Genomic DNA, 20,628 nt, shown 5'->3' with positions numbered 1-20,628 from the left:
AGGATAGTGGAGGCAGAAACTGTCATCACATTTAAAAATACTTACATAAGCATTTAAAGCCCTGTAATGTACAGGACTATGGACCAAGAGCTCGAAGGCGTTCACTTCACACCGCACCCCTTCCGCCAGCACCTTCACCCAACTCCTCCTCCCACCTAGCCTTACCCCCCTCCAGCAGTACCATAGCTTCCTCCAGAATCCTCCCCTAAATCCCCGAGGTACCGCCCTCCTCCATACCCGCCACCGACAGCACTCCCTCCAACAGTGAAGAGGGCGGCATCACCGGGAATGCCGGAAAAATCTTCACCAGCATATACCGGAAAGCTTTGGTCCGTGAGACCCCCAAACCTCTCCATCAGCTCCTCCAAACTCACAAAATCACCGCTCCAGAAACAAGTCCTTCATTCCTACCACCCCCACGTCCTCCCAGCTCTAGAACCTAACATCAAATCTAGCCGGTTCAAGCAGGTGATTTGCAAAGATCGCCGCCATGGCTGACCTGATTATGGCCTTAACTCCCCTTCCTCCGATAACCCTTGACTCTCCTGACATACAAATATCTGCCTAACTCAACTTTGAATATATTCAATGACCCAGCCTCCACAACTCGCCAGGATCGGGAATTCCAAAGACCGACAACTCTCTGAGCGAAGACATTCCTCATCTCCATCTTGAATAGGAGACCCGTGGGGCGGGATTCTCCGCTAGTGGGATTCTCTGTTTTGCCGGCGCCCGGGGGTTTCCCGACGGCGTGGGGCTGCCCCACAATGGGAAACCCCATTGACCGGCCGGCGTAACAGAGAATCCCGCCGGCAGGTCGAGGCAGAAATGTGGCGCGGCGGGCGGAGAATCCAGCCCCTTATCTTTAAACCAGGGAAGCCCGGAATTTACTGACTTGAGATCTATTTTTTCCACTCTCCCCATAGGGACATTCAAACATGTAGACTTTATACTGCCAGACTGTGGATAAAACATTTTTTTAGTTTTAAAAAATAAATCTAGAGTACCCAATTAATTTTTTCCAATTAAGGGGCAATTTAGCGTGACCAATCCACCTACCCTGCACATCTTTTTTGGATTGTGGGGGTGAAACCCACGCAAACGCGGGGAGAATGTAAACTCCACACGGACAGTGACCCAGAGCCGGGATCGAGCCTGGGACCTCAGTGCCGTGAGGCAGCAATGCTAACCCTCTGTGCCACCGTGCTGCCCTGACTATGGATAAAAATAAGAAAGTTGCACCAAGAACACCAGTCCAAAGATGTGCAAGTTGGGTGGATTGACCATGCTAAATTGCCTCTTAGTGTCCAAAAAGTTAGTTGGGGTTACTGGGTTACGGGGATAGTGGCCTTAAGTAGGGCCGGTGCAGTCTCGATGGGCCGAATGGCATCCTTCTGCACTGTAACTTCTATGATTCTATGATTGCACACTATTATGTAAAGATTTCCTCCCCTAAAGGGCATTAGTAAGGTAGGTGGGCTTTTGCAACAATCTGGTACTTTTGGTTCCAGAATTTAACTGGGTTTAATTCATTGAATTTTAATTTTTCAACAGCATAATGGAATTTAAATTCTTGTCCTCCAGACCATGAATTCAGGCCTGGATGAGCATTTGGCATGTCATAACATTCAAGGCTATGGGCCAAGTGCTGGGAATTCGGATTCGGTAGGTAGGTCAGGTGTTTGTCATGTACTGGTACGGTTTTGATGGGCTGAAGGGCCTGTTCTGCACTGTATTTTCCTGTGATCCTGTGACCAAGATTACAGTTTCATGAAGATTTACTGTCAAACGCATTGATCTATGTATTATAGAACATAGGACATACAGTGCAGATGGAGGCCATTCAGCCCATCGAGTCTGCACCGACCCACTTAAGCCCCCACTTCCACCCTATCCCCGTAACCCAATAACTCCTCCGAACCTTTTTGGTCACTAAGGGCAATTTATCATGGCCAATCCACCTGACCTGCACGTCTTTGGACTGTGGGAGGAAACCGGAGCACCCGGAGAAAACCCACACAGACACAGGGAGAACGTGCAGACTCCGACACAGACAGTGACCCAAGCCGGGAATCGAACCTGGGATCCTGGCGCTGTGAAGCAACATGTGCTATCCACTTGTGCTACCGTGTTGCCCAGGCCCTTAGACAAGTCCTTGGATTACAAATCCTGTAACATAGTATCTGCTACTGTACCTTAAGTAGCAACGGTTTAATAATATGTAATATTCAGTTGGCACTTATTCAAAGTGTCCAGGATGTCTTATTAAAACATGAATGCAAACAAGTGAGGGTCATTTTGTGCACTTCACCTACTAGGAGCTGGGTTGAGGACGAAGGATAAAATCTTACAATATTGTAGCAAAGGCTACTTGTATTTTTGCAGTCAACAGAGGTAGGTGGGAGTTACATTTCATCAGCCTGGGCAAAACAGTAAGTGTCTAATTTATTTTCTGTTGTAACATCATACCTTTCCCACTGAGACGGCACGTGCAGAAAGTGGAGTCTGATTTCAGAGCCAAAATTGATGACCAATCCAAACGAGTTCTTGTTTTATTTACTAGATATTTTATTTCAAAAGCTTTTTAAGTGAAGTTATTCCTTAAACATATGGAGAAGGGGTAACTATTACATATCCATCAAGTAAGTTAATGACATACTTTTATGTAAAGTGATGTGACTGAAGCTTGAAGCATTGTATTTTACCTCTGAGTTTAAGGTTGAATCAACTGGGTCTCAATTGTTCCTCTTGCCAGAAAGCTCACATTGCACATGTGCCAACTCTACACGTGCACCATGTATGTATCGACTCTGAGCATGCTTATTACGCAGACACTGTGCATGTGTAGCGTGCAGAAAGTGCGCACCACACATGCGCCAAGCGCGGGGTCAACTGGAAACGAGCTCACCATCGACGTTTTGGGCACCTCTGCTTTAAACTCTGTCCTCTTGTTCTCTATTCCCCAACAAGAGAAAACATCCTCTCTGCGTCCACCTTGTCCAGCCCCTCAACCCCCACTCAGAACCTTACATGTTTCAGTGAGATCACCTCTCATTTTTTGAAACTTCAATGAATATAGGCCCAACCTGTTCAACTTTCCTCAACTTCATCCCAGGAATCAGCCAAATGAACCTTCTCTGAACTGCCTCCAATACAAGTCTGTTCCTCCTTAAGTAAGGTGATCTTTGCACAGTACTCCAGGTACGGTCTCACCAATGCCCTGCACAGCTGTAGCAAGACTTCCCTACTTTTATATTCCAACCTTGCAATAAAGAACAACATTCCATGTGCCTTCCTAATCAATTGTTGTACCTACATATTGACATTTTGTGACTGATGTACCAAGATACCCAGGTGAACAGGTTCTGTCCTGCAAGGAACAGACGCCCCAATGGTGTTCTGCCCATGTCAATCAGAAGTGGGCTTCCTTCCAATCTCTCCCGCATTAATTTGTCCTCCTTTTTGCTGCCCCCACTGGCATCAGCTAACTTCAGCACTGCCTATTGAACTTGTGAACCTCTGGTGTTTGTGAATCAATGGCAGACACTCTGTGATTTTGCTCACTGAGCGAGTGGATCATACACGTTTTACCCACCATCATCATTTAGAGAGTACATATTGCATTGTACAAAAATATCACAATTGTGCAGACAGGCTGGGTAGACCAGAGGGTTTTTATCTGTCCTGTATTGTTTGTATGCTCATCTTGGTTGAACATGATCTGAACTCCAGTGACTGTCCTTCACACCCAATATAACACCTTGATCCCTGATGTTGTGTCTTGAGTTCTTTTGCTGACTTATTCTGGGCTGTGGTTGTATCAACCCCTGGTAAGTTATGTTAAGGCTTAACATTTCAATGGTGTTTTTCCCCCCATCGAGAATCCTGCTCACCACCTCCAGGCATTCACTCCTTGTGATGTTCTTTATGATACACAGGATGGATTAAAGTTGTAGTGCAGACAAACAACATCAAGCTATGTTATTAAACAAAGCTAGTTTATTTACACTACAGAAATTATGATTTGAACACGTTACAAGGTATTAACTAATAAATTAGACTATATTGTATCTATACTACAGAACTCAATACTACTAACCAACCTAACTTGAACCTACTCTAAGCTTCTCTGTATCCCTTCTTACACCTTCTCCCAGACGTCTGAGAGGCATTCCCTTTTAGAGGGCTGCTCCCCAGCTCCATCTGGTGGTAAAATATGGTATCACATTAACTCTTAATGTGCCAGACTTTACACATAATGTCACACTCCAAAACTATTGACCTTTCTGGGGGTGTTTGTTCCGGTCTCTTCACTGCCCCTGGCTTTTAGTCCCGGCTGCTGTCGCAAATAGCAGGTTTAATTAATGCCTGACCTGACTCCGACAAGTCCTGCTCAGTTCAGGCCTAACGTGGTATTCTTGTAAAATTCGTTGAATATGATGTTCTTTATTCAAAGGAGGAGACAATGGCTTCAAGTTTGAAATTGTTGCAGATAATATAGAGGGACACTGGGAATATCTTCAATATTCTGCATCCAATGTCGTAATAGAACCGTAATAAAGACGTGCATAGTACAGGACACACATATATTGTAAAGTACCTTCTCTGTCTCTGTAATGGACGTGCAGCTGAATGCCAGAAAATCACCTCAATCTGCCGTGTCTGGGTGAGAATGGCGGAGCGTGCAGACTTTGTCTGCACAGTGGGCCTGTGAGCGATGGGGACTGGGTTGGGAAGACTCCCAAATCCTTTCAATCAGAACCCCTCCACCCCATCTGTGGGTGAATTTTTTTTTCTCCAATCTGACTCGAGTTCAAATCCCAGGTTCTGGTTGTGAAATGAGATTATAACTCAATTGGCCTTTGCATAGCACCTCAGTGAAATACACTAACGCGCTTCACAGGAGCATTAGCCAACAATGTTTGCTACCTCTCGGAGGCTTGTAGGGCTGGACACGTTTCCAGAGATATTCTGTCGAATAATGTGAATGGAGAGGGCTCTGTTTAGCTCCTGTAGCTCGTGGTATAAGGAGCAATGAACATCTTGTTTACCATCTCAAAGTGCCAGTGCTGTGAGCGGGTGGAAGAGGAGAAAGCGGGTGGCAGGACTTGCATGGAGTTGCTTTGTCAAAGAAAATGAATTGGAAATTACTTCCTGCCCCTTGTGCTTGACGGTGCTTGTGGGAGTATGAGGCATGGAGTCTGCCTTTGCTTCTCCACACAGCAGGGTGCTGATGTCCTGGCTTTTATTTCGATCTTGTGTGAGAGAGAGTGAATGAATCATATCCTCTTAATATTCCCAGATAAGCAGCTTGCCTCATTACATTGTTCCCGTTATCTCTGGAGAACCGCTGAATCCTCAAGGCCAATGGCCTCCCAGACATGATGTTTGGCAATGGAGTAACGTGCTGCAATAACAGATTGAATCATCGCTTGTCGCTTGCAAGTCTGGTATCCTGGTAAACTGAATGTCTTTGGTGGTTATTAAAGGGGAAATTGAATGTTCCCGATTTCAAAATGAGCTGAATATCTTTGTTTAAAAATAAAATAATGGGGGCATCTTGGTGGATGCGCTCTCCCCCCCCCATTGTGGTTCTGAGCACCATAGTCCAGGAGTTGGAAGTTTATATTGCGCCCCAGACTGTACTGGGTACCTGGAGTGCAGCTGGCTACAGCAAAGGGATGCTGCCTTGGTCCCTGTCCCCACTGGTTATTGATTGGATAAGGCCGCCTGTATTCTGGATCATTTTGCAGTGATGTGCTGCGGGATATTAGAAAACAAAATGATCGGGTTTCTCTGTGGTACTCTCACCACCTTATCAGCTGCTGTTATTCAGCTTGGGATTTCTGTAACATTGTGGATAATGTGGCACCTATTTACCGATGGGCATCTGTCTGTGCATGGGCAGCATGGTAGCACAAGTGGATAGCACTGTGGCTTCACAGCGCTCGGGTCCCAGGTTCGATTCCCCACTGGGTCACTGTCTGTGCGGAGTCTGCATGTTCTCCCCGTGTGTGTGTGGGTTTCCTCCGGGTGCTCCGGTTTCCTCCCACAGTCCAAAGATATGTAGGTTAGGTGGATTGGCCATTCTAAATTGCCCTTAGTGACCAAAAAGGTTAGGAAGGGGTTATTGGGTTACGGGGATAGGGTGGAAGTGAGGGCTTAAGTGGGTCGGTGCAGACTCGATGGGCCGAATGGCCTCCTTCTGTACTGTATGCTCTATCTTCTATACATGAGCAGGATGTCCCTGTGCCACATTGGTAGGCCCTTGTGCCCAATTCACACCTGTAAAATGGCTGCATTGTGTCCCAGTATCAATTTTCCATCACTTTCATTGTCAGGGAAAATAGTTGAAGAAAAATAAAGTTTTTTTTTGTTGTATTTTTAACAGATGTAAAAAAAATCTTTTTTTTAGAGCACCCAATTATTTTTTTTTCCAATCAAGGCGCAATTTAGTGTGGCCAATCCACCTACCCAGCACGTCTTTGGGTTGTGGTTGTGAGACCCACACAGACACGGGAAGAGTGTGCAAATTCCACATGGACAGTGACCCGGGGCCAGGATTGAACCCGGGTCCGCCGCGCCGTGAGGGAGCAATGCTAACCACTGCGCCACCGTGCCACCCATGTATTTTTAACAGATTTATTTGTATCGTATTTTCATAACCACAGGACCCTCCAGTGCTCTGTACAGCCAATCAGATATCTGTTCTGAAGTGTAATGTGAGAAATGATTGAAAAGCTCTTACGGCTATACAACGTAGCATTGCAGCTAAATTCGAACAATTTACAATAAATCCCCACTTTGGCAGCTTGAGAATTTGAATTCTGTGTAAAGATGTTACCTGGAGAATGAAAGCTAGAATGAGTGGAGGGGCTATTGACTATTGACTGTGGAGCTTTGGGATTTCTGTGAAAATCCTACTAATGTCACCAATGTCCTCTTGGGAAGGGAACCTGATGATTGCACCCAGTCCGACTTGGTTGTGACTCCAGTCCCACATCAGTGTGATCAAATCTTGACTGTCCAGCAAGCCACACTTAGTTTAAGACGAGAAGGGCTGGACAATAAATGCCACCTTACCAGCGATGTTTATGCCCCAAAAATGTATTTCTATCTGTTGTGCCACATTTGCTGCCCTTTTCAATATTTTACTGTCAACGAGGATTATCTAATTTTTCTATACATTTAGAGTACCCAATTCATTTTTTTCAATTAGGGGGCAATTTAGCGTAGCCAACCCACCTAGCCTACACATCTTTGGGTTGTGGGGGTGAAACCCACGCAGACACTGGGAGAAGGTGCAAACTCCACACGGACACTGACCCAGAGCCGGGATTGAATCTGGGACCTCGGCGCCATGAGACAGCAGTGCTAACCACTGGGCCACCGTGCTGCCCTGATGATTACCTATTAAAAGCAGATGTAACATACCTGGGAAAATGATCAAGTACTTTGAAAGTTATGAAAAAAATATATCTTTACAGATTCCTAATTGAATTTTACGGAGACTTCCTCACTCCAGTCAGAATCTAACCGCAGTCGCTTCACATCAGTTTATGCACTGAAACCTTTGACAAGTATTTTGAGGTGTTTAGAAAGATCAAGAGATTTGATGGGGTGCATATGTGGAAACAATTTCTTTGCTCAGGGGAATCCAGAAGAAGGGAATATGATCTTTGAATTAGAGCCAGAATTTCCCGGAATGAAATTGGGAACCACTTTTCCACACAAAGGGCACAGCAAATCTGAAACACTCTCCCCTCAAAAGGTGCGGAATGCTGGGGGTCAACTTTCAATACTGTGCTCGATAGATTTTTGGCAGTGGATCTGCAGCAGAGTAGGCTCAATGAAGTTAACAGACAGATCAACCATCATCTATTTGTGTGGTAGATGGACTCGAGTAGCTGAGCGGCCATATTGTCTTTGAACTTGTTGGCCTGTTGATCAGATAAACATTGATGGTCCAATTGAACTGGGGGAAGAAGAGCACAATTCCCAAGCGCTATCGGTTTGAAATGTTGCTGTATCTGCGTGTGTGTGTGCGCCTATCAGTCATAGGGGCTGGTTTAGCACACTGTCCTAAATCGCTGGCTTTGAAAGCAGACCAAGGCAGGCCAGCAGCACGGTTCAATTCCCGTACCGGCCTCCCCGAACAGGCGCCGGAATGTGGCGACTAGGGGCTTTTCACAGTAACTTCATTTGAAGCCTACTTGTGACAATAAGCGATTTTCATTTCAGTGGGCAGGATTCTCTGGTCCCCCAGCCACGTGTTTCTCGGCCACACAACGTTCGCTGACTGCAAGATTATATATTCCCACGCTTGTCAGTGGGATTTCCCATTGTAACCACCCTACACCGGCGGGACATCCGCGCCTGGGGTGAGTTGCTGGCAGGAAAATTGAATTCAATGACCAGAGAAGCCTGGCGAGTGTATTTCTGTGTCTTTGTGTGTGTGTGTGTGCATGTCTGTCTCTGTGTATGCCTGTGTCTCTGTGTCTGTCGGTGTCTCGGTGTCTGTGTGTGTTTCTGCATGTTTATCTGTGTCTGTCTGTGTTTCTGTGTGTGTCTACTTGTGTCTCTGTGTCTGTGTGTTTCTGTGTGTTTGTCTGTGTCTCTCTGTGTCTGTATTTCTGCGTGTTTGTCTGTGTTTGTGTGTTTCTCTGTGTATTTCTGTGTTTGTCTGTGTGTGTTTGTGTGTGTGTCTCTCTCTGTCTGTGTGCTTCTGTGGCTGTCTGTGTGTTTCTGCGCCTGTCTGTGTTTCTGCGTCTGTGTGTTTCTGTGTTGTATCTGTGTGTTTCTGTGTCTGTCTCTTTGTCTGTGTGCTCCTGTGGCTGTCTTGTGTCTATATGTGTCCCTGTGGCTGTCTGCATGTTTCTGTGTGCCTGCCTGTGCCTGTTTGTGTGTTTCTGCGTGTTTGTCTGTTTATGTGTGTCTGTATGTTTCAAAATGTTTGTATGTTTCAATGTTTGTCTGCCTGTATGAGAAATGAAATGAAATGAATGAAATGAAATGAAAATCGCTTATTGTCACAAGTAGGCTTCAAATTAAGTTACTGTGATTCTATGTGTGTCTGTCTGTATGCTTCTGTGTCTGTGTGTGTTTCTGCGTGTTTGTCTGTTTCTGTGTGTCTGTCTGTGTTTCTGTGTGTGTCTATCGGCGTCTGTGTGACTAAGCAACACTTTGTCAGTTTGTACCGTGCTCCGCTCGAATGTTAAACCAAGCTGGTGTGAGAGTGCCAAAAGCAATGCCTTTCTGTAAAAGAAAACATAAAGCAAAGGGCACCATGGGATTGGGTCGTATGTGGAACAACATTTTAGAGATTTTGTTTTCGCTCCTGCTCCACCCGGGGAGTTGTCCTTCCACCAACACAGTTGGTACAAAGAGCACCTGTTGGATTTCATGCTGTTCCTCGGTGCCGGCCACTCCTGCTCCCCCTCCCGGGAGTTCTGAAAATATTATTCCAGTTCCCAACCATTACCTCCCCGTGGGAGGTGGACCAGGAATCCAGTCATTCTGCCATTTTGCTTCAGAATGTTGCACTTGGAAAAATAGGGCAACACAAATATGAACACGGTTTTGCACTCGCTTCTTTACCATGATGGCCCCACTTGCCAAAAGAAAGAATTATATTAGTGTCTTTCTTAATTGTGGGGCATTCCAAAGCATTTCACAATGAAAAATGTGAGATGTGTCATCACTGTTGTTGAAAATACTGCAGCATTCTGCTCAAAACAAACTCCCACTGAGAGATTATGAAAGAGATTGAAAATTTTATAGTCAAGATGTTGCTTAACCAGGATCCAGTGTAGGTCAGTGAGCAGAAGGGTGATGTCCAGGAGCCAGTGTAGGTCAGTGAGCAGAAGGGTGATGTCCAGGAGCCAGTGTAGGTCAGTGAGCACAGGGGTGATGTCCAGGAGCCAGTGTAGGTCAGTGAGCACAGGGGTGATGTCCAGGGGCCAGTGTAGGTCAGTGAGCACAGGGGTGATGTCCAGCAGCCAGTGTAGGTCAGTGAGCACAGGGGTGATGTCCAGGAGCCAGTGTAGGTCAGTGAGCACAGGGGTGATGTCCAGGAGCCAGTGTAGGTCAGTGCCGAGGGGTGATGTCCAGTAGCCAGTGTAGGTCAGTGAGCACAGGGGTGATGTCTAGGAGCCAGTGTAGGTCAGTGAGCAAAGGGTGATGTCCAGGAGCCAGTGTAGGTCAGTGAGCACAGGGGTGATGTCCAGGTGCCAGTGTAGGTCAGTGAGTACAGGGGTGGTGTCCAGTAGCCAGTGTAGGTCAGTGAGCACAGGGGTGATGTCCAGGAGCCAGTGTAGGTCAGTGAGCACAGGGGTGATGTCCAGGAGCCAGTGTAGGTCAGTGCAGAGGGGTGATGTCCAGGAGCCAGTGTAGGTCAGTGAGCAGAGGGGTGATGTCCAGGAGCCAGTGTAGGTCAGTGAGCACAGGGGTGATGTCCAGGAGCCAGTGTAGGTCAGTGAGCACAGGGGTGATGTCCAGGAGCCAGTGTAGGTCAGTGAGCACAGGGGTGATGTCCAGGAGCCAGTGTAGGTCAGTGAGCACAGGGGTGATGTCCAGGAGCCAGTGTAGGTCAGTGCAGAGGGGTGATGTCCAGGAGCCAGTGTAGGTCAGTGAGCAGAGGGGTGATGTCCAGGAGCCAGTGTAGGTCAGTGAGCAGAGGGGTGATGTCCAGGAGCCAGTGTAGATCAGTGAGCACAGGGGTGATGTCCAGGAGCCAGTGTAGGTCAGTGAGCACAGGTGTGATGTCCAGGAGCCAGTGTAGGTCAGTGAGCACAGGGGTGATGTCCAGGAGCCAGTGTAGGTCAGTGAGCACAGGGGTGATGTCCAGGAGCCAGTGTAGGTCAGTGCAGAGGGGTAATGTCCAGGAGCCAGTGTAGGTCAGTGAGCAGAGGGGTGATGTCCAGGAGCCAGTGTAGGTCAGTGAGCACAGGGGTGATGTCCAGGTGCCAGTGTAGGTCAGTGAGCACAGGGGTGATGTCCAGGAGCCAGTGTAGGTCAGTGAGCAGAGGAGTGATGTCCAGGAGCCAGTGTAGGTCAGTGAGCACAGGGGTGATGTCCAGGAGCCAGTGTAGGTCAGTGAGCAGAGGAGTGATGTCCAGGAGCCAGTGTCGGTCAGTGAGCACAGGAGTGATGTCCAGGAGCCAGTGTAGGTCAGTGAGCAGAGGAGTGATGTCCAGGAGCCAGTGTAGGTCAGTGAGCAGAGGAGTGATGTCCAGGAGCCAGTGTAGGTCAATGAGCAGAGGAGTGATGTCCAGGAACCAGTGTAGGTCAGTGAGCAGAGGAGTGATGTCCAGGAGCCAGTGTAGGTCAGTGAGCACAGGGGTGACGATGAGGAGCTAGTGTAGGTCAGTGAGCACAGGGGTGATGTCCAGGAGCCAGTGTAGGTCAGTGAGCACAGGGGTGATGTCCAGGAGCCAGTGTAGGTCAGTGAGCACAGGGGTGATGTCCAGGAGCCAGTGTCGGTCAGTGAGCACAGGGGTGATGGCCAGGAGGTGTAGGTCAGTGAGCAGAGGAGTGATGTCCAGGAGCCAGTGTAGGTCAGTGAGCAGAGGAGTGATGTCCAGGAGCCAGTGTAGGTCAGTGAGCACAGGGGTGATGTCCAGGAGCCAGTGTAGGTCAGTGAGCAGAGGAGTGATGTCCAGGAGCCAGTGTAGGTCAGTGAGCAGAGGAGTGATGTCCAGGACCCAGTGTAGGTCAGTGAGCAGAGGGGTGATGTCCAGTAGCCAGTGTAGGTCAGTGAGCACATGGGTGATGTCCAGGAGCCAGTGTAGGTCAGTGAGCAGAGGAATGATGTCCAGGAGCCAGTGTAGGTCAGTGAGCAAAGGAGTGATGTCCAGGAGCCAGTGTAGGCCAGTGAGCACAGGAGTGATGTCCAGGAGCCAGTGTAGGTCAGTGAGCACAGGGGTGATGTCCAGGAGCCAGTGTAGGTCAGTGAGCAGAGGAGTGATGTCCAGGAGCCAGTGTAGGTCAGTGAGCACAGGGGTGATGTCCAGGAGCCAGTGTAGGTCAGTGAGCAGAGGTGTGATGTCCAGGAGCCAGTGTAGGTCAATGAGCAAAGGAGTGATGTGCAGGAGCCAGTGTAGGTCAGTGAGCAGAGGGGTGATGTCCAGGAGCCAGTGTAGGTCAGTGAGCACAGGGGTGATGTCCAGGAGCCAGTGTAGGTCAGTGAGCAGAGGTGTGATGTCCAGGAGCCAGTGTAGGTCAATGAGCAAAGGAGTGATGTGCAGGAGCCAGTGTAGGTCAGTGAGCAGAGGAGTGATGTCCAGTAGCCAGTGTAGGTCAGTGAGCAGAGGGATGATGTCCAGTAGCCAGTGTAGGTCAGTGAGCACAGGGATGATGTCCAGGAGCCAGTGTAGGTCAATGAGCAGAGGAGTGATGTCCAGGAGCCAGTGTAGGTCAGTGAGCAAAGGAGTGATGTCCAGGAGCCAGTGTAGGTCAGTGAGCAGAGGGATGATGTCCAGTAGCCAGTGTAGGTCAGTGAGCACAGGGGTGATGTCCAGGAGCCAGTGTAGGTCAGTGAGCAGAGGAGTGATGTCCAGGAGCCATTGTAGGTCAGTGAACAGAGGGATGATGTCCAGGAGCCAGTGTAGGTCAGTGAGCACAGGGGTGATGTCCAGGAGCCAGTGTAGGTCAGTGAGCACAGGAGTGATGTCCAGGAGCCAGTGTAGGTCAGTGAGCAGAGGGGTGATGTCCAGGAGCCAGTGTAGGTCAGTGAGCACAGGGGTGATGTCCAGGAGCCAGTGTAGGTCAGTGAGCACAGGAGTGATGTCCAGGAGCCAGTGTAGGTCAGTGAGTGAGTGATATCCTGGCAGCTCCGGAACAGAGTTCGAAGTGGGGACTGAAAACAATGGGTTCCGTTCTCAATACCCTTTAGACATTTTGCCTGTACAGCCGTCCACCAGCCCATCAGATTCCGCACACTTCATTGTTAATGGCCTGGCTCAAATCCTCTCACAGCCTCCCCCTCAAACCCTCTCACTCCCTCCTCCCCCTCAAACCCTCTCGCTCACTCCTCTCCCTCAAACCCTCTCACTCATTCCTCCCCCTCAAACCCGCTTGCTCACTCCTCCCCCTCAAACCCTCTGACTCACTCCTCCCCCTCAAACCCTCTCGCTCACTCCTCCCCCTCAAACCCTCTGACTCACTCCTCCCCCTCAAACCCGCTCGCTCACTCCTCCCCCTCAAACCCTCTCTCTCACTCCTCCCCCTCAAACCCTCTCGCTCACTCCTCCCCCTCAAACCTTCTCGCTCACTCCTCCCCCTCAAACCCTCTCGCTCACTCCGCCCCCTCAAACCCTCTCACCGCCGCCCCCTCGAACTCTCTCGCCGCCTCCCCTTCGGACCCTCTTGCCGCCTCCCCCTCGGACCCTCGCGCCGGTTCCTCCGCCTCAAACCCTCTTGCTCGCTCCTGCCCCTTGAACCCTCTTGCCCACTCCTCTCCCCCCAGCCCTCTCGCCGCCACCCCCTCGAATCCTGTCTGTGCTTTATCCATGAACCGTTTGCCGCCTCCCCAACTCACCTAGGCACCCAGTTGGCAAGGGGTGAAAAGCAGCAAGAGGGAGGGAAGTTGGGAGATGTTGGGCAGAGGACACACGGTGAGGGGGTGGATGGGCCGACGGTGGGACACGGTGAACTGGGGGTATGTAATTCAGGTTTGCTAAGTGCTATCCCTGGAACAAGCCTGATGAACCTTGGCTGCACTTTCGCTGGAAGTAATATCCTTTGAGGTCATGGGAACAAACTGCACATAATGCCCCAGGTGCAGGTCTAACCAAGATTCTCTACAATTGAATCAAGACCTCACCGCTCCTCTATTCAAATCCTCCAGTGATAAAGGTTAACATTCTATTAGCCTTCCTAATAGCTTGTTACACCTGCATGCTAGCCTTCTGTGACTTGGGGACAAGGACACATGGGTCTCTTTGTACATCTACACTTTCTAATTTCTTACTATTTAGGAAATACTCTGCACATCTGTTCCCTTTACCAAAGTGGATGACCTCATTATTCCACATTATATTCCATCTGCCATGTTCTTGCCCACTCAATAAACCTGTCCAAATCCACCTGTAGCCTCTTTACATCTTCCTCACAACACACATTCTCGCTGAGCTTTGTATCATCCACAAACTTGGAAATATTACATTTGGTCCCCACATTGATATATAATGTGAATAGCTGGGCCCCAAATACTGATCCTTGCAGTACCCCACTAGCCATTGCCTGCCAATTGTGACCCGTTTATTCCTACTCTGTTTCTGCCTGTTAGCCAATCCAAACTCTATGCCAGTAAATTGCCTCCTATCCCAGGTGCTTTTATTTTGCTAATCAACCTCCTGTGGAGGACTTTATCAAAAGCCTTCTGAAAATCCAAATATACTGCATCCCATCAACTCTCTTTTCTCAAGTTTGTCAGTAACATCTTCAAAAAAACTCCAAGTTAATCGAGCATGATTTCCCATTCAAAAACCATGCTGATTATGCCCAATCAGATCCTGATTATCCACGTGTCCATTTACCACATCCTTTATAATAGATTCTAGCATTTTCTTTACTTCTGATGTTTGGCTAAAAGGTCTGTAGTTCCCTCTTTTCTCCTTCCCTCCCTTCTTAAATAGTGGGATGACATTTACTACCTTTCAAACTTCAGGAACAATTCCAGGAGCTAGAGAATTTGGGGAAATGATCACCAATGCATCCACTATCCCTATTGTAACCTCTTTCAATGTTCTGGGATGCATAATACCAGGTCCCAGGGACTTAGCAATTTTCAGTCCCATTATTTTCTCCAGTAAAACTTTTTAATACTGATTTCCTTCAACTCTGGGAGATTTCCTGAATATATTTCTTAGTGAAAATAGTGGCAAAGTAATCATGTAGCTTCTCTGCAATTTCTCTATTTCCTATTATGAATTTCCTGACTCTGCCTGTAATGGACCCACATTTGTCTTCGTCAAGCACTTCCTTTTTACATACTATAGAAGCTTTTATGTCTGCTTTTATGTTTTTTTACTAGATTGCATTCATTTTCTGTTCTCCTTTGTGGTGGAGATTAGTGATTGGATGGTACATGGAAGGATGGTAAAGTTAATTCAGGGTTGACTTTTTGAGGAGAGGTGCGATGTGGCGGATTTAAAGGAGAGGGGGCTTCCCCTTGTTGATGGTGGGGGATTCAGCGATGGTAATGCCATTGAATGAAATGGGGAGCTGGTTAGTTTTTCTCTTATTGGAGATAGTCATTGACTGGCACTTTAGTGGCACAATTGTTGTCCAGTTGTAGCTATATGTACGCATGGACTGCTTCAGTGCCTGAAGAGTAGCAGATGGTACTGAACATTGTGCAGTCATCAGGTAACATCCCCACTTCTGACCTTATGATGGAAGGAAGCAACTGAAGATGGTTGGGCCTAGGGCACTACGCTGAGGAACTACTGCAGTGATGTCCCAGCACTGAGATGATTGACCTCTCACCACCATAACCAGCTTCTTTTTGTGTTTTCCCCCTGATTCCCATTGACCCAGTTTTGTTAGGGCTCATTGATATCATACTTGATCACATGCGATAATGTACCGTTACATGACTGAAGAGCATCTCTTTCTCTCCGGTTGTTCTGGGTTTATGAATGATAATTTTCCGTAGAGAGTTAGGATTGTATCATAACTCTGTTGGTAACAAAGGTGAATTTATTTACATATTTACAATTACATGCTTAGCACAACATCTCACTTTCGGTGCAGCCCTCGCTGGGAGGATAGGTCTGACCAGGCTCTGACTTGGGCCTGCTTTTACCTTCTGCCTTAACGAGCCTCAGGTCATTGGCCTCCGCCTTCTCCCCAGGGAGCCCGTACGCCACAAGTCCTACAGGGAGATCACTGATTGTTTCCCTATGGTCCTCATGAAGGTTTTAAAAAAATAAAAAAAATTTAGAGTGCCCAATATTTTCCAATTAAGGGGCAATCTAGCATGACCAATCCACCTTTTGGGTTGTGGGGGCAAAACCACGCAAACACCACACGGACAGTGACCTGGAGGCGGGATCGAACCTGGGCCTCGGTGCCGCGAGGCAGCAATGCTAACCACTGTGCCACCGTGCTGCCCTCGTGGAGGTTTTAACAGATTGGATCGGCATCCACCATCCTTTCAGGCAGTACATTCCAGGTCACCACAAGGGAATTTATTTGGGAGGATGTTAGATTCATAGAGTGGCGGGTGTGAAATGAGCAGTTTCTGTAACTGTTCAATTTGTCTGTTCAATTGCAGATTGAGGAGGGGAGCAAGGCCGCAGCGATGGGCAAGCTTCAAGTCGGAGACGAGATGGTTAGCATCAACGATGTGATCCTCACCGGCTACAGGCAAGAGGCAATCTGTCTTGTGAAAGGCTCGCACAGGACTCTGAAGATAGTGGTGAGAAGGTGAGGCATGAATCAAACCCCAGGGCGTAAGTGCTCAAACCTGGTCCATTCACCTGGAAAGAAGGTCCCAGTATTTGGTGCAGACGTAGCAGATCAGTTTAAGAGTAGAACCTTCTGGAACATGCACAGTAAGCCAGGCAGCAACTGTTGCGGTAGGGAATTTGGGTTCAAATAGACTGGGTAATTTGTGGGCCTCTTCTTGCTTCTCAAGTTGTTCTTGTATTTGGAACTGGTGGTTGAAGTCTTCTAACAATTGTGAGTCCTAAATTTCATTGTCAGACAGAAGAAGTATAATTTCACTCTCTCCTGGACATTGTTGTCGGCCGATCTCCTCCTTGTGACATATAGACATCAAGGAAACCATTATTCATTAAAACATTTTTTTTACTGTACCCAATTCATTTTTTCCAATTAAGGGGGAATTTAGCGTGGCCAATCCACCTAGCCTACAAATCTTTGGGTTGTGGGGGCGAAACCCATGCAAACACGGGAGAATGTGCAAACGCCACACGGACAGTGACCCAGAGCCGGGATCGAACTTCGAACCTGGGACCTCGGTGCCGTGAGGCAGCAATGCTAACCACTGCGCCACCGTGCTGCCCCCTGGAAAACTATTATTCATGATGATGCAGCACACATGTGGATAGACAGGAGTTTAGAATTGTTTTCCTTCGAGCAGAGATTTAATTGAAGCACTCAAAATCATGAAGGATTTTGATAGAGCAAATAAGGATAAACTGCTCCCCCTGGCAGCATGATTTTCTTAAATTCCATCAACTGTTAGGGTGGGATTTTGAACCAATGTCCCTGGAGAATTAGTCTGGGCCCCTGGTTTACTAGTCCAGTGACATTACCACTACACCTTGACATCCCCCACAGCAGGGTTGGTAACCAGAGGACACTTCTGAAGTGATTGGCAAAAGAACCAGGGAGAAGATGAGGGGAATTTTGTTTTGACCAAATGTATTGTCGTGACCAGGAGTATACTGCATGAATGGCTGGTGGAAGCACATTCGAAAATGACTTTCAGAATCGAATTGTGTGTGTACGTGAAAATGCAGAGCTATGGGGAAAGAGCAGGAAGGTGGGGCTATTTGGTGAGCTCTGATGAACTGGCAGGAACAAAATAGGGTGGGTGACTTCCCGGTGTGTCGTAAGATTCTGTGAAATAGTTAGCTGTTGTAAAATTAACTGTCCAAACGCAAGGGCCCAGATTTTGCAATCCGCAGCGAATGAACAGCGCTGACCACTTTTCACACTTCCACTTTCCCACAGGCTTTGAATTAATCTTCTGGGACTTGCACTCATGAGAAAGGCAAACAGGTTCGCACTCAATACAAGTGATGCTGGGATCGACGTGAGCAGAGACAGCAATTGCTTTTCTCCTCTGAGCTCGGATTAAGGAATTCTTACTGGGCCACACAGACCAGAAATGCAGAAGAGCAAGCTAAAATATTTAATTCAGTGTCAAATCAGGGACAGAAATCAAAATAAAGAGAGGAAAAGGCAGACCAGATTATAAGGGAGATGGAAGATACGGAAAGAAATAGGAATATTATTTACATTTTTCAATGTTACGACACCCTCGGCAGGGTGGCACAGTGGTTAGCACTACTGCCTCGCGACTCTGATGACCCGGGTTCGATCTCTGCCCCGGTTCACTGTCCGTGTGGAGTTTGCACATTCTCCACATGTCTGCATGGGTTTCACCCCCACAACCCAAAGATGTACAGGTTGGGTGGATTGGCCATACTAAATTGCCCCTTAATTGGAAAAAAAAGAATTGGGCTCTTTAAATTAAAAGAAAAAGGCGGAAAAAGATGAACATATAATGGTAAGAATGGAACAGTGGCCTGCAATTCTAACTATTTCCAAAACCCTGTCCCACTCTCCACCTCGACACACACAGGACAGACACACATTGGAAAGGGGGGAAAGGTTTAAAAATAACAGGGTTTAAGAGGTATGAGATGGTTCTTTGCTGCTGAGGTAGCGGTCCATTTAGCCAGTGATCTTCTAATGGTGCCTTTGACCAGAACCTGCAGGCTGTAGAATATTCTCTTTGCAGCAGATTCTATATCCACTCTGTCTTTCAACTGCTTGTCTGGTCTCTGTGCAGAGATTCTGGCTATATTGTGAAGAAACTTCTCAGACTGGGCTTTTGCCAGCCATTCAGACAGAGGATTAAACTGTTAAAGACCTGGTGGGAGAAACTGCTCCCAGCCTTTTAAAACAGTAGTTCCTTTCACAGGTCTGGCTACTACCTGCAGTCTTTTAAACAGGGGTGGCTTCCACAGGTCTGGCTGGAAACCTCTTAAATCACCAGGCAGAAAGAGCTGAGGGAAAGAGCATGTTTTAAAGCTGCTTCTTGCCTGGATCTTTCAAGGAACTGAGGACAAAATGGCCCGCCTTTCTTCAAGAAGGTCCTGAATGGCTCCACAAATTGCAAGCAGGACCAGGAGATGTCTCAGAATTTCAGATGCACTGATTGGCTGCTTGCCAAGTCCATCAAACTGACATCATAGGCTGTGCACAGAGCATAAAGGGAAGATCTGGGCCAGTATATTAGATCAGGGGTGTTTTCAGTTTGACCAGATTGACCAAGGTCTGCAGTTTAAAACGAAACTGCAATGTTGCAGGAACAGGAATTGAAAAGAGAAACACGAAACAAAGATTTAACAAGTTCCTTACATCAATTTTTAAAAATAGTTAAAATCTGAAGGAATGTAATTCCCAAGTTTGTAAAACTTAGGTTTCAGTGCTAGGATTGCAATTACTAAGTCTTAACACACTGTTAACTTTACTTATGCTAAGGGCAGCATGGTGTCGTAATGATCAGCACTACTGCCTCTTGGCGCTGAGGACCTGGGTTCAATCCCGTCTCCGGGTCATTGTCCGTGTGGAGTTTGCACATTCTCCCCGTGTCTGCGTAGATCTCACCCCCCACAACCCAAAGATGTGCAGGTTAGGTGAATTGGTCAAGCTAATTGCCCCTTAATTGGAAAAATAATTGGGTACTCTAAATTTTTTTTTTAACTTATGCTCGAATGGGCAAGCCCTAACTTGTTTGGTGAGCTAGTGCATATCTATTAGCTAAGTAGCGCAACTTTTCAGGCTTTATATGTTTCAACCCTGTGTCTCTGCTGGTGCAACCTTTGGAGGAACCAGGCACCTTGGACATTTAACCGTGCATGTGTGAACACTGGTAGTTGCTAACTGATCTCTTTTGAGAACCATTAACAAGCAAGATTCGGTTCAGTGGCCCAAAATTCACTGTTAGCAATGTGCACTCTTATTTATGTGTAAACTGGACACCAACGTCTGATGAGCATTTGTACAGTTAAATCTGAAAATCCAGATGTTGCTGTCTGGGGTGCTCTGCTCCTTTAGAAGCTGTGTGTAAGCAGCCTCTCGCTGCCTGTCTTCCCATTCAAATGTACTAAACAGCATTAAATTTCATTACTGTCGTTCTAGATACAGATTAAACTCACCACAGAAAGTTAGAACTTGTCCATTCCTGTGTAAGTAACCCTTTTACAGTGTGATTAGATTGAATTACTGCCAATTAGAGATGGGCAATAAGTGGCACCCACATCCGATAAAAGAATAAAGAAAATATCTTCTCTAGCACTGAAAATTAGCTTTTGCAAATATGACGTATTTTCTTTTATTCCCTTTTCTTCCCATGTATTTAATGATCTGTTGAGCTGCTCGCAGAAAAATACTTTTCACTGTACCTCGGTACACGTGACAAACAAATCCAATCTAATCATTCCTTCAAATTTAAATTGTTGTTGTGGGTCTTAAAAAATATAATGCATTCACTTTTACCTTCAATTCCCATCTTTCTTAGTTCCACATTCCTTCCCCTCTTTTTATTTCACTTTCTATACATAATTTTACATTGAATTCACTTCAAATGAACACTTGCTGTGCACTTCATGAATGATTCTAGAGTCTGGTTAAGGAGCTGCATGGTTATTTGCCCTGTTCACATATATCCCAGATACTCTGCAGGTAATTTCAACTTTTAATACTGGGCAAAACCCAGAGAAAATAGGCCCAATCAAAATGAAAGTCTACGAGGATGTAAACCAGGTGATGATTTGTTTTTAATCCAGTGATAATAGTTACAATCCACCCACCCCAGATTTCTGTAGTTGTTCTTGTTGTGCTTTGTATTTATTTCCTTCTGCA

General features: G+C 47.0%; 1 protein-coding gene across 2 annotated transcripts in view; it reads left to right on the top strand.

Annotated features, from left to right (window-relative positions):
- The window catches only part of shroom2a (shroom family member 2a), a 373,192-nt gene that overhangs the window by 142,851 nt on the left and 209,713 nt on the right, over positions 1–20,628 (top strand). For both annotated transcript variants that reach the window (XM_072514197.1, XM_072514196.1), the window contains exon 2: positions 16,280–16,431. In XM_072514197.1, coding sequence (XP_072370298.1) covers positions 16,280–16,431 — 152 coding nt within the window. The remainder of the gene's footprint in view (positions 1–16,279; positions 16,432–20,628) is intronic.

The sequence above is a fragment of the Scyliorhinus torazame genome, chromosome 8 (assembly GCF_047496885.1).
Source record: "Scyliorhinus torazame isolate Kashiwa2021f chromosome 8, sScyTor2.1, whole genome shotgun sequence".
NCBI classification, from domain to species: Eukaryota; Metazoa; Chordata; class Chondrichthyes; order Carcharhiniformes; family Scyliorhinidae; genus Scyliorhinus; species Scyliorhinus torazame.
The sequence above is the reverse complement of the archived record's forward strand: the minus strand, read 5'-3'. Positions and strand labels throughout refer to the sequence as shown.